The sequence below is a fragment of the Panthera leo genome, chromosome B2, assembly GCF_018350215.1.
Source record: "Panthera leo isolate Ple1 chromosome B2, P.leo_Ple1_pat1.1, whole genome shotgun sequence".
Lineage (NCBI taxonomy): Eukaryota > Metazoa > Chordata > Mammalia > Carnivora > Felidae > Panthera > Panthera leo.
In genome coordinates, this window is record NC_056683.1 from 135,495,885 (window position 1) to 135,508,120 (window position 12,236).

The following is a 12,236-nucleotide window of genomic DNA, read 5'->3' on the forward strand; positions in this document are numbered from 1 at the left end:
TTTGCATGACCAAACGCCTGAAATAGGACTTCACTGTTGCATTTCTGTCTTAAAGCAGTTCTGTTTTCTCATGAAATTCATGTGACTGGTAGAAATTAGAATTACAATGCTTCCCTGTAAAGCAAAATTTTCTTAGCGGCCTCTTGCCCATTCTAAAAATAAACAAACCGAAACAGAATATCCAGCGAAGGAAAAGCTCTCCCACCACCCAGTTGTAAAAATCATCATGTTACTTAGATAAAGAACATAACGTAGAAACATAGAACATAGAAAAGTAGAAAAATAAGGGTGCCTGGGTGGCTCAGTTGGTTGAGCGTCCAGCTTCGGCTCAGGTCATCTCACGATAGTCCAAGATGTACTACGGTTCATGTTATGCGGTTATGATTTTTTTTTTAAATTTTTTTTAACGTTTATTTATTTTTGAGACAGAGAGACACAGAGCATGAACAGGGGAGGGTCAGAGAGAGAGGGAGACACAGAATCTGAAACAGGCTCCAGGCTCCGAGCAGTCAGCACAGAGCCCGACGCGGGGCTCGAACCCACAGACTGTGAGATCATGACCCGAGCCGAAGTCGGACGCTCAACCGACTGAGCCACCCAGGCACCCCTGTTTTACAGTATGTTCTTGTATGTATTTGTAATCATTTTATATGTATAACTGTTATGTTTGCTCTTTAAATTGAATATTACAAAATAAAGTACACCCCCATACTATTACATACACTTTGTAGGTAGTATTTTTAATGCCTGCAAGATGCACTATAACCATGCCCTAAATTTTGGATATTTAGAATTATTTCTTAAGTTAATTTTTGTAATCTTTTGCCTTCTGTCCTCATCGTGTTTTTTGCAGTGACCTTAACTGTAGGAATTAGATCCATTTAATTTAATTAAGTAAAGTGTCTCCTCTTCTGTGCCTTACTCTCTGGCCTAACGGTTTATATCATGTTTAGAGTTGGATTTGCATAGCTTTCTACTTAGATTAGTTTGAAATAAAAATGGTTACTTTTTAAAAGAAAAGCAAACCTTTCAAAACCCATAATTCTGTTGGTGTTCTGTAATTGACCTCTAAATTAGAAGGAAACTTTGAGCTTAAACATAACCCAGGCTGGCTGGTATTGTCACGATGCCTTTTTTTTTTTTTTTTTTTTTTAAATAAATGTTTATTCAGTTTTGAGAGAGAGTGTGTGAGCAGGGGAGGGGCAGAGAGAGAGGGGGGCACAGAAGATCTGAAGCAGGTTCTGCACTGACAGCAGCCAGCCTGATGCAGGCCTGGAACCCACGAACTGTGAGATCGTGACCTGAGCCGAAGTCGGTCGCTCAGCCAACAGAGCCACCCAGGTTCCCCGACAATGATTTGTATTCTTACAGCCTGTGTCACTTTTGTGAAATGGATTGACTGGGGTTTTTTCCTTCAATCAGAAATTCTGCTCTTAAGAAACTCAGTGCCGAAGCAGAACATGCTCGCGTTAGGCCGTGTGTGCAGCTCAGGTCACCTGGGGTGAGTCCCGGCTTCCCCACATCTTGGCTCAGCCCCTTGGGTGCAGTACCTCTCCCCTTCTGCTGGCCATAAAGTGGGGGTGATGATAAGAGTTTCCTTAAGGTGGACGGTTAAATTAGCAAATGTATATAAACGACATTGGTGATATGGGTCCATAATACATGTACTAATATAAGCCTCGGGTAGCCTGGTGTAGAGCTGTGATAGTCTTGGCTGTGTCTTCGTCAATATTTTTGGTTAATGGTGTGGCCGAGGAGGTTATTTAAATGGTAATCACATTTGGAGATCATGTGAACAGACGGGTGAAAGGTCCATGGGATCAGTTTGGTCCATTGCTCAGAGGATCTGAAAAGATTTGTGAACCCTGGAAAGCCAGGTTATTAGCATGTGATAGCCTCAGAATCTGGATTTTAAGTTTCAAAGCATTTTCACCTTTGCAATGATAAAGTAAAGAAAAAGGAAGCCATGCCTTCATATAATATATATTAGTTATGCCTCAAACAAAGCAAAACAAAACTGTGTCTCTTCCCCAACACCCTTGCAAAGGGCAGAATAACTAAAATTCCAGAGGCAGCATTTGTTAAAGATTTTGTGTAATGTTATTACAGTTTTTTTTTAATGCTTATACAAACATCCGAGGGAGCCCTCCCGTCCCCATCCTTCTCTTTCTCCCTCCCTATAAGTGGGTTATTTTTGTCTTATTTTTTTTTCTATTAAAAAAAAATTTTTTTTTTAAATGTTTATTTGTGTTGGAGAGACAGAGCATAAGCCGGGGAGGGGCAGAGAGAGAGGGAGACACAGAATCCGAAGCAGGCTCCAGGCTCCGAGCTGTCAGCACAGAGCCTGACGCGGGGCTCGAACTCACAAACTGTGAGATCATGACCTGAGCGAAGTCGGACGCTTAACCAACTGAGCCACCTAGGCGCCCCTATTTTTGTCTTATTTTAAACACATAAAGGAATCAAACATGCTCTATGACTTGCTTTTCCCACTTAAACTGGAGACATCTACCTATGTCGGGGTGTCTAGGTTGACGGCGTTCCCTTCGATGCTGTTATGTGGGTTGTGTGTTGTGTATCATTGTCCCTATACCTGCGTAAGGAGGGAAAGCCATGTCTGCTAGGATAATGTGGTGGGTGGGTATGCACATTCCGATTGTTTCTGGCTATTTCCAAATGGCTTCCCAAAGACATTGTTTACGGAATGATAGTCTCATCTCTATTTTCTTCTATTTGACAATTTTATTTTTATTTATTTATTTATTTATTATTATTATTTTTTAAATGTTTATTTATTTTTGAGGGAGACACAGAGCACGAGCGGGGGAGGGGCAGAGAGAGAGGGAGACACAGAATCCGAAGCAGGCTCCAGGCTCCGAACTGTCAGCACTGAGCCCGACGCGGGGCTCGAACCCACGAACCGTGAGATCATGACGTGAGCCGAAGCCGGACGCTCAACCGACTGAGCCGCCCAGGCGCCCCATATTTGACAGTTTTAAAGGTTTCCTTCAAAATGCTCAATATTAGAATGGAGAAAAAGACATGGAAGAGTTTTCCTTACAAGTTTTGCCAGGGATTTAAAATCCCCCCAGATCATCTTTTTTTTTCCCAGATCGTTTGTGCGTGTGTCCCTGTCATACTGACTCGCTTCTGGTTGCTCCTGCTCACATCCACCTAACATTCCGTTTCTGGGGCTTTGCCAGAATTGCACTGGTTGGAAACTCATTTACTACAAGCAGGGAAGGACTGTGGGGGGCAGTGTCACCTGTGATGGTCAGCTGATCATCCAATGATAGACAACGAGGGTCACTTCTGTGGTGAAAGAAGTTGCTTCCGCAGGCTCATCTCCTCTACCCCCAACATCCCGAGAGCTGTCGAGAGCCCATCTGTTTGGTTCATTGTTTAACTCATTCATTAAAGAGCTTAATTCTCCTGGGGCCCCTGGCTGGCTCCATCAGCGGAGTGTGTGATCCTTGACCTCAGGGTTGTGGGTTTCAGCCCCATGTTGGGCGTAGAGACTGCTTAAAAATAACACCTTAAAAAAGAGAGAAAAGAGCTTGAGACTCCCACTGCTTACTCTGCAAAGGGGCTCAGAGCAAGTCGCGGGCAGTCCTGTGGAGGAGGAGGAGGAGGAACGAAGTCTGGTAGTTTCTTTCTGCAGTGGCCCGGCTGCCATTTTGGAGATTCCGCAGTTGTTCTTACAGGAACGAGAGGAAAATACTGCTGCTGGAGGCACTGAGATGTTTTTTAAAGCTTGTTCAGTCGTAATGTGGGAATGCTTCACGGGAATAAACTCTGGCTGACCCACTCAAAGGATATAAGCTTGAAAACATTTAGGGTTTTGATTTGCTCAAAAGAGGCGTTTACACTTTTTGAAGCACAGATCCAGTGGGAATAGAGGTTTTCTGGTGCTCGCGATGTTCAAATGCAGAGAGCATGTCTTTTTTTTTTTTTTTTTTTTAATTTTTTTTAACGTTTTTTTTTACTTATTTTTGAGACAGAGAGAGACAGAGCATGAACAGGGGAGGGGCAGAGAGAGAGGGAGACACAGAATCGGAAGCAGGCTCCAGGCTCTGAGCCATCAGCCCAGAGCCCGACGCGGGGCTCGAACTCACGGACCGCGAGATCGTGACCTGAGCTGAAGTCGGCCGCTTAACCGACTGAGCCACCCAAGCGCCCCGAGAGCATGTCTTTTAAGTCTAGTGTCTATCTCTGTGTTTGTACAAGTGTAGAAGTAAGTACAGAAGGGTTGGAGAAAGCTGAGTGAGGAAGCTTCAGAATGAAAGAATGGAGTAGAAATTTCTGCTTTTTCTTTTCTGGAAACTTGAGTCCCGACACTGCTTTCCTCCCTGAAGCAGATGACCCGTGACGCTACATCTGGCTCCGACATTCACCTCCCGTGTCACTAAGTTGTGCGACTGCCTCCTTCAGTGTAACTGATAAATCAATGCTTGTCTTCTGTGGGCATTTGAATTACAGACAAAAGAGAATGGCTGAGGACAACTCAGATAGGTGCTAATTGACAACGAAATGCATCCACTATGTATGAAATAATCAGGCATAAAAAAGCATGTATTCTCCCTTTTTAAAAAATGCTTATGAATACATATACACATGAAAAAAGGCAGAAAGGACTTAAATGTTAAGGAACAGTGGGTTAGGTTTCTTACAATTTGAGGTGACCTTAATTTATTGGTAACTCTCAGAAGCACCTGAACCTTTAACAATAGTATCAACTATGTAAATGGTTGGGGTTGGGAAAAAAAGGAAAACAAAAACACTTTTTGTCACAGACAAAAGTGAGTTTTTCCTTCTACAAGATTATGTAAACAGCATCTCTAAGCAAAACACAGAATGGTGGAAATATCCGAATATGGCTAGGAATGAGGTCCCATTTTTGTGTGGAGTGTTGGTGTCTCCTGGGCTGTGAATGTTCACTTGGGGGGTATCACCCGTGGGGGTCAAAGCTTGGGTGGTCCATTTGCTTTGAGACTCAAGCTATGCACGTAACAAAATTGGCTCAAAACTCAGTTTCAATAATATCCCTGTCATATATTGTCTGGTACCAACGTTAATCCATCAACTGCTTTTTGGAAATAGGGACAGGGTCCTGTGGTCACTGGATGTAACTAATCCATAATCATCACACTTTAGGTACAAGGAGGGCTAGCAAGTAATGCCAGATTTGAAGACTCATCTGATGTTATTTAATGTACTTCATTATATGTATGTAACATGTATGAGGAGAGGAAAGTTTGTGCCTGTGTCCTGTAGATGTTTTGCATTTAAAAACACTCAGTTTGGCTCTGGGTAAAGATAGCTTGGGTTTGACAATTCGTAAAGAATTATGAGAACTCTTCCAGGAATTATAGAAATTCTGTAGGACTCTAAACGGTAAAACTTCAAACTGTTGGTTCCTAAACAAGGGGCACAGTTGCCCAACATTTATTGCATTGAAAAATTGAGGCATTAATACTGCTTTCTTGGGGCGCCTGGGTGGCTCAGTCCGTTGAGCGGCCGACTCTTGGTTTTGGCTCAGGTCATGCACAGTCTTGTGGTTTCGTGAACTCAAGCCCTGCCTGGGGCCCTGTGCTGGCAGCACTGAGCCTGCTTGGGATTCTCTCTCTCTATTCCTCTCTCTCTCTCTGCCCCTCCCCTACTCATGCTGTCTCTGTCTCTCAAAATAAATAAATAAACTGAAGACAACACACTGCTTTCTCACGTTCCCCATTTAGTTTGCTCATCACGGTGCACATCAAGCATTTTTTAAATTGAAGATCCACTGGATTTCTGCGGAGCTCGCAATAATATACGTTCCCTGCTTTCCTCCTGCCTCTTCTTCACGTCGCTAATCAAATCTGACTTGGACGTGTTCACATAACCAGTGATATTTAGTCCAAATACTCTTACACGCTGACCTTTTTGCTAATGGGCATTGTGGAGACCTCCCTCCCCACCCCCCACCCCCACTTTTGTCTTTAGGTTTCATTTCAGACTCCTATCTTTCATAGTTTGGTAAGAGCAGACTTTAAGTGGAAATGCGATCTGAGCATTCTCATAAGTAGACTCAGCGTGGGCATTTTGAAGCGACTCTTCCATCTGTGGAGTAAGTATTCAAGTGCAGTGATATTATTTCAGGAGGCAGCCCGTGCCGCCGAAGGGCAGCTTTGCTGGGAGCCGGCAACAGCCAGGTGAAATCAATTTAGCTCAGTTCAGGACTTCCCGATTGACGTGTCTTGAACCTGCTGAACCTGCTGTCCCTTCAAGGCTCCGATCAAAGTCAGTGGTTTGGCCAGTGTGCTCTGCTAGCCTATAAGCAGCACGGACTGATGCCAAGGGGAGTGCTGGGCCCGGAGATTTCTTTGGGGTGGGTGGGTCTGGAGCCTGTGGAATACTCTTAGTGCCATTTTTTTTTTTTTTTTTAATTTTTTTCTTAATGTTTTTATTTATTTTTGAGACCGGGAGAGAGAGAGCATGAGCAGGGGAGGGGCAGAGAGAGAGGGAGACACAGAATCCGAAGCAGGCTCCAGGCTCTGAGCTCCGAGCCCCGAGCCATCAGCACAGAGCCCGACGTGGGGCTCGAACTCACGAGCCGTGAGATCATGACCTGAGCCGAAGTCGGACGCTCAACCGACTGAGCCACCCAGGCACCCCTCTTAGTGCCATTTTATCGTTACGCACCGCAACAGGTCCTTCAGCAATCTGTAGTGCTGTGGAAAAAACCCTGGAAGTTCTTGGTGGGGAGTGCTGGCCTTCGGGCTGTGGTGCTTCCGTCTGAGCTGTGGGATCTGTGGCCCACCAACCCCCACCCTCTGTGATCCCACTGGGTTCCAGTGTTCCCTGCTGTGAAATGGAAATAACACCACCTGCCTACATTGGTTTTCATATACTGGGAAATGTGTGCAGATTGTAAAGCATTGTTGACATCCTGAGGTTCCTAAATGGTTATTGAGCTATTTTTGTAATAGCCTTAACACTTTTTACCTATATTCTCAGGTTTAAAAAAAAAAAAAAATAATAATAATAATAACATAGGGGCGACTGGGTAGCTCAGTCGGTTGAGCATCCGACTTCGGCTCAGGTCATGATCTCCCGGTCCGTGACTTCGAGCCCCGTGTCGGGCTCTGTGCTGACAGATCAGTCTGGAGCCTGCTTCGGATTCTTCGTCTCCCTCTCTCCCTCTCTCTCTGCTCATGCTCTGTTCATGCTCTGTCTGTCTCTGTCTCAGAAATAAATAAACATTAAAACAAAATAACGGTATATCATATGTCTACTATTTTTGCAACTGAAAACATCAATTGCATAGGGTATTCTCCGGGTTAGAGGACCGATGTCCATTTTAGTAACATTTTAAAGAAAAAACTGACTCGGAAAAAGCATGTGTGACGCATCTCTTCTTTGTTCTCTTGTCTCTGAGTACACTGGTCTTCAAACCATGGGGTTCCTAATTTGCCTCCCTTCTCTGCCTCCCCTGCACCTTTCTTTTCTCATACGCCCATCACGTGGGAACTTCAGTCTCAGCTTTATCCGTACTCCCTTTTCTCCCAACACCCCATAGGTTGGGGCTCCTCTGTTTATTGTGACTTGTCTTTCTCCACCATGACCGTTTCCATAATTGTTTATTTACATGTCTGCCCTTTCTCCTGAGAAGGTCATATTGTCACTTAGGTATATTCTGGTCAAATGTATAACCTGCATCTAAACACAAGGAAAAACGTTGCTTTAAGGAAAACAACATTTTTTTTCTTGAAGTCTGCTTTTGATAGAAGTTTGTAAGCTCAAGGGGGCTGGGACCACACCTGACTTACTTGTTGTATATTCAATAGGACTGGGATGTATGTCAGGGATGGCATTTAGGTGAGTGAATGGATGGAGTGGTGCACACATTTACCCTGATGCAAAGCCGTATCTGCGCCCGGGACCTTTTGTAAGGTAGCGGGATCATGCAGCGTATTAAAAGACTTAAATCTTCATCGTCACTGAAGTTTACATGGTTTTGTTTTCCGTGTAGCTCCTCCAGAAGAATGGTCAGCTGTCTCCTGCCAATGGCTTAGCTGAGGAAGAAGATTTCAGCCCCCAGGAGGGAGCCCTGAATGGCCAGGAAGAAGAAGTCCCTGTCACAGATGGTAAGCTGCCTCTTCGGGCTCTGGGCGGAAGCAGGGACTGGAGGGTGGACGACACCTGCAGCGAATCCGCGGAAAACAAGGAAAACAGGCCTGGGAAGAATATAGAACATCCCGCCTGGGGTTGCCTGATTTCGACAACAAAAGCGATCAATGGGTTCCAAAGGGAAATATTTCTCTATACTTAGGTGTAGGAGTGAAGTCACGTTTCATGTTTCTTAGATATTTTTATCTGGAACTTTTTTTTTTTGCCTTCTCTCAACTACTCGTCTGGTGTTCACTGGCGTTCCTGTGAATTCTTGTTGGAAACCCCAGGGTCGTGGTTGCTTTAAGAGTCAGTCTCTCTCACTCTGGAGAGTAGCTTCCTCTCGCACAGATTTTTCTAGTTGTGTATGTTTCAGGATGCACGCTTGTCTTTGCTCAGGCTACGATACATTGCGTGTTTTCTAGCTCTTGAGACTACCAGGTCCCACGGGGGTGGTTACTAGAAAGCGAATCTTTCACCACATTGTCACCTAGTTCGAGTCAGCCCCCGTGAGGTAGCAAGGACCATGGTTTAGGGTCATTAGGGTCAGAATCAAGTACCTTGACCGAGCACCCTTCTCTGTGGAAGGGCCACAGGTTGAAGAAGAAACTTCCTCTGTCTTCTCCTTCCATTCAATCGTAAACAAAGGGATAATTTCACAACCACTCTAGAAGATATATGAAATGATGATTTGGCATGCAGTGAATTGTGTCTTCTATGCAACATAAATAAGACAAATGTAGGGGAAAGCCCCGTGAGAGGAGACTGGCTATGGCCTTGGTTAAATGAGACTCTCCTAACATGTGGAACCTGTTTCTCTTCTTGCTCAATACCCCCATGTAGCTACTTCAAGCAGCGAGCTGCTTTTGAAGTTGGTGGGAATACTGATCTTTATATAACACCACAGGCACAATATAACGTTAGAAATATATACAGTCTCACAGAAGGGAGGATTTGCATGACCCGGTGTGAAAGTTTCAAATCATCTCTACCAAAATAATTGGAATGGCCCCAACTCAAATTCCAAAGGCCCGGGCTTTGTCCTTCCCATGGCAACTTTTGAATCGAGTCAAGCCACAGCAGGTTGGGAGCCTTCTATGGCCAAGCCAACTGTGCTCGGTGCTTCAGGGAAGATGAACAAACTGAGAAACGACCCACCACTGGTGGCGGGGTTGGGGGGACGACAAGAAGCGGGTCTATAGAAGGATCAAAGGAAGGTTAAGACAAAGCAGCGTGGTGGTTATCATGTGAGTTTTGCAAGGAGTGAGAGCTGCCCTCAGTTCTGGTGGTGCAATCATTTGAGATCCAAGGGTGGATAAGATCTGGGGACGGAGGCAGGGTAGGGGTTAGGTTTGTTGACAAGGGATGAGAGCCAAAGTGAGTAGAATAATAACAGCCAACACTTCGCAAGCTTTTCCTCTGGGTCCTGGATCTGTGCCTTTTGTGCAGTGTGGTCTTTAATGAGGCGGGTACTATTGTTCTCAAGGTTCAAACCCAGATCAGCAGATTCTCAAGCGTGAACTCTTAACTGCTGTGCCTTCACTGTGCTGAGCATGTCCAAAGCCTTGTCTGTTAGGACAGTGTCTTCTGAGCAAAGAATAGAATGAAAACCCAGCAAGGAAAGTGTACTAGATAACCGGGCTGTGAAAGCAGAGTGCACTTGAGGAATATTTAGTAGCAATGTGGGATCACTGAAATACACCACCAAGGGAGAGCCTGGGTCAGGCAGGCTTCCTATCTGACGCTGGCTGATGGATGTGATCAGCAGAAGGCAGAGAAGGATCAAGGACATGCCTTAGCAGAAGATCATTCCATTGTCTCCCTGAGCTGACCTAGGCTTCTGATCATGGCCTTGGGGCTCTAGCAAATATCCAATACCTCCCTGCAAGAAAAGCGGCAATTAATATACCTTGCCCTTCAAAAGGCCTGAAAAGGCCTTGTCACCTACGAAAAGACAGGCAGGGGGCCTAGGGCTGCAAAGGCCACCACCTGAGGCCCTGCTTTTACGATGAACTGTCATTCATTGACTTATTAGGGTCTCCAAAGGAGCTTGGTACGCTGGTTTTTTTTCTTCTCCCTTTTACTTGCCTGGCACTGTAAATACGGACAGTCTTTAGGGCAAATTATTAAAAAATATTTTTTCATGCTTTTCTTTTGGGCAGTGATAGCCTAAGGCTATATTTGATGGTTATTTCCAGAAAATCTCTTCCCCAGCGATGCTTAGGATAATGTAAACAAAGGCATGATTTGGTGTGTAACACTTATTTGTAGGATTTGAGGGACCTGGGTTTCCACTCCTGTCCACAACAGTAAGAATAGATCTGACCCGTCTTGTTCCCTTGGAGAATTGACCAACAGTGTTGGTTCTGCCATAAATGGATCAATTAACGGGAGAAAACTGTGAACAAGGGCCATTCCTGCTAGAGGTTTCTTAATGTTTGTTTATTTTTGAGACAGGGAGACAGAGAGACAGAGTGTGAGTGGGGGAGGGACAGAGAGAGACACAGAATCAGAAGCAGGCTCCAGGCTCTGACCTGTCCACACAGAACTCACCGTGGGGCTTGAACTCAGAAACCGGGAGATCATGACCTGAGCCGAAGTTGGGTGCTTAACAGACTGAGCCACCCAGGTGCCCCCTGCTAGAGGGTTTTTAACTTAAAGTGGCCAAGGGGCATCTGGGTGGTTCAGCCTGTCATGCATCTGATTTCGGCTTACATCATGATGTCGAGGTTGTGGGTTCAAGCCCCGCATTGGGTTCTGTGCTGACAGCTCAGAGCCTGGAGCCTGCTTTAGATTCTGTGTCTCCCCTCTCTCTCTCTCTCTCTGCCCCTTCCCTGCTTGCTCTCTCTCTCTTTCTTTCTCTCTCAGAAATAAAAAAAAAAAAAAATTAAAGTCGCTGACTATATTTAGACAGAGCCAGAATATTTTCTGACCTTAACTTGCTTGTTTTCTTGCTGAAACCAGGAATAGTGGTAATTCAGAACCAATCTTCTTCCTCGAATGAAAACGGAATCCTGTTTCCTTGTAAACTTTCCATAAATGACACAAAAAAGGAACTTCTTCCTAAATGCTAATCTGTGCAGCAGGGTTAAATATGTATATAGGTATTTTGTAGAGGACTTGAAGATTATGTAATTTCACGGGCCATCTTTTAGAAAGCAGACAATCTGAGTTGAAAACAAATAATTATTAAAAAAAAAACAAAAAAAAAACAATTCACAACAAACTACTTTAGCCTTGGAGATTTACCCCTTCTGAATTCTTTTTGGATGGTTTACCATTTATCAAAACTGCTTCTGTAGAACCGCAACCTTTTCCCAATTAGAAAATTCTGTTGGGGTGCCTGGGTGGCCCAGTCGGTTAAGCATCTGACTCTTGATTTCGGCTCAGGTCGTGTTCTTGTGGTCATGAGATCGAGCCCTGCGTCAGGCTGTGTGCTGACAGCACGGGGTATGTTTGGGATTCTCTCTTCCTCTCTGTTTGCCCCTCCCTGGTTCACATGCTCGCTCGCTCTCTCTCTCTCTCTCTCTCTCAAAATAAACTTAAAAAAAAAAAGAAAAAAAAAATTTATCATGTCATGCTATCCCCAGCATTCACAGTGGTTGCACGAGTGCCATTAGTTCTATGGAAAATCTGCTTCTGTTGAAAAGATTTTTAAAGAGCCCTCTCGGGACGCCTGGGTGGCTCAGTTGGTTAAGCGTCTGACTTCGGCTCAGGTCCTGATCTCGCGGTCAGTGAGTTCAAGCCCCGCGTTGGGCTCTGTGCTGACAGCTCAGAGCCTGGAGCCTGTTTCAGATTCTGTGTCTCCCTGTCTCCGACCCTCCCCCGTTCATGCTCTGTCTCTCTCTGTCTCAAAAATAAATAAACGTTAAAAAAAAAATTAAAATAAAATAAAGAGCCCTCTCTGTACCAAACTGTCATTTTTTTATAGTCTGTGGCTTATGGATTTTCTATGAATTAAATGCCTCAGCAAGAATGATTTTTAAAACATTACAAATTGGTCCAGGTCCAATTTTAGATTTAAAACTTTTGCAAATTAAAACTTTCCGACTCAAAAAAAAAAAAAAAAATTGTAGCCTTGGTATCTG

The 12,236-nt window shown here is 44.5% G+C and overlaps 1 protein-coding gene across 2 annotated transcripts in view; it reads left to right on the forward strand.

Moving 5' to 3' along the window:
- AKAP12 (A-kinase anchoring protein 12) overlaps positions 1-12,236 on the forward strand; it is a 101,063-nt gene that overhangs the window by 47,727 nt on the left and 41,100 nt on the right. For both annotated transcript variants that reach the window (XR_006202894.1, XM_042940079.1), the window contains exon 2: positions 8,012-8,126. Coding sequence is in view for 1 of the 2 variants with exons in the window: in XM_042940079.1 (XP_042796013.1) it covers positions 8,012-8,126 (115 nt within the window). In the remaining variant the exon portion in view is untranslated. The remainder of the gene's footprint in view (positions 1-8,011; positions 8,127-12,236) is intronic.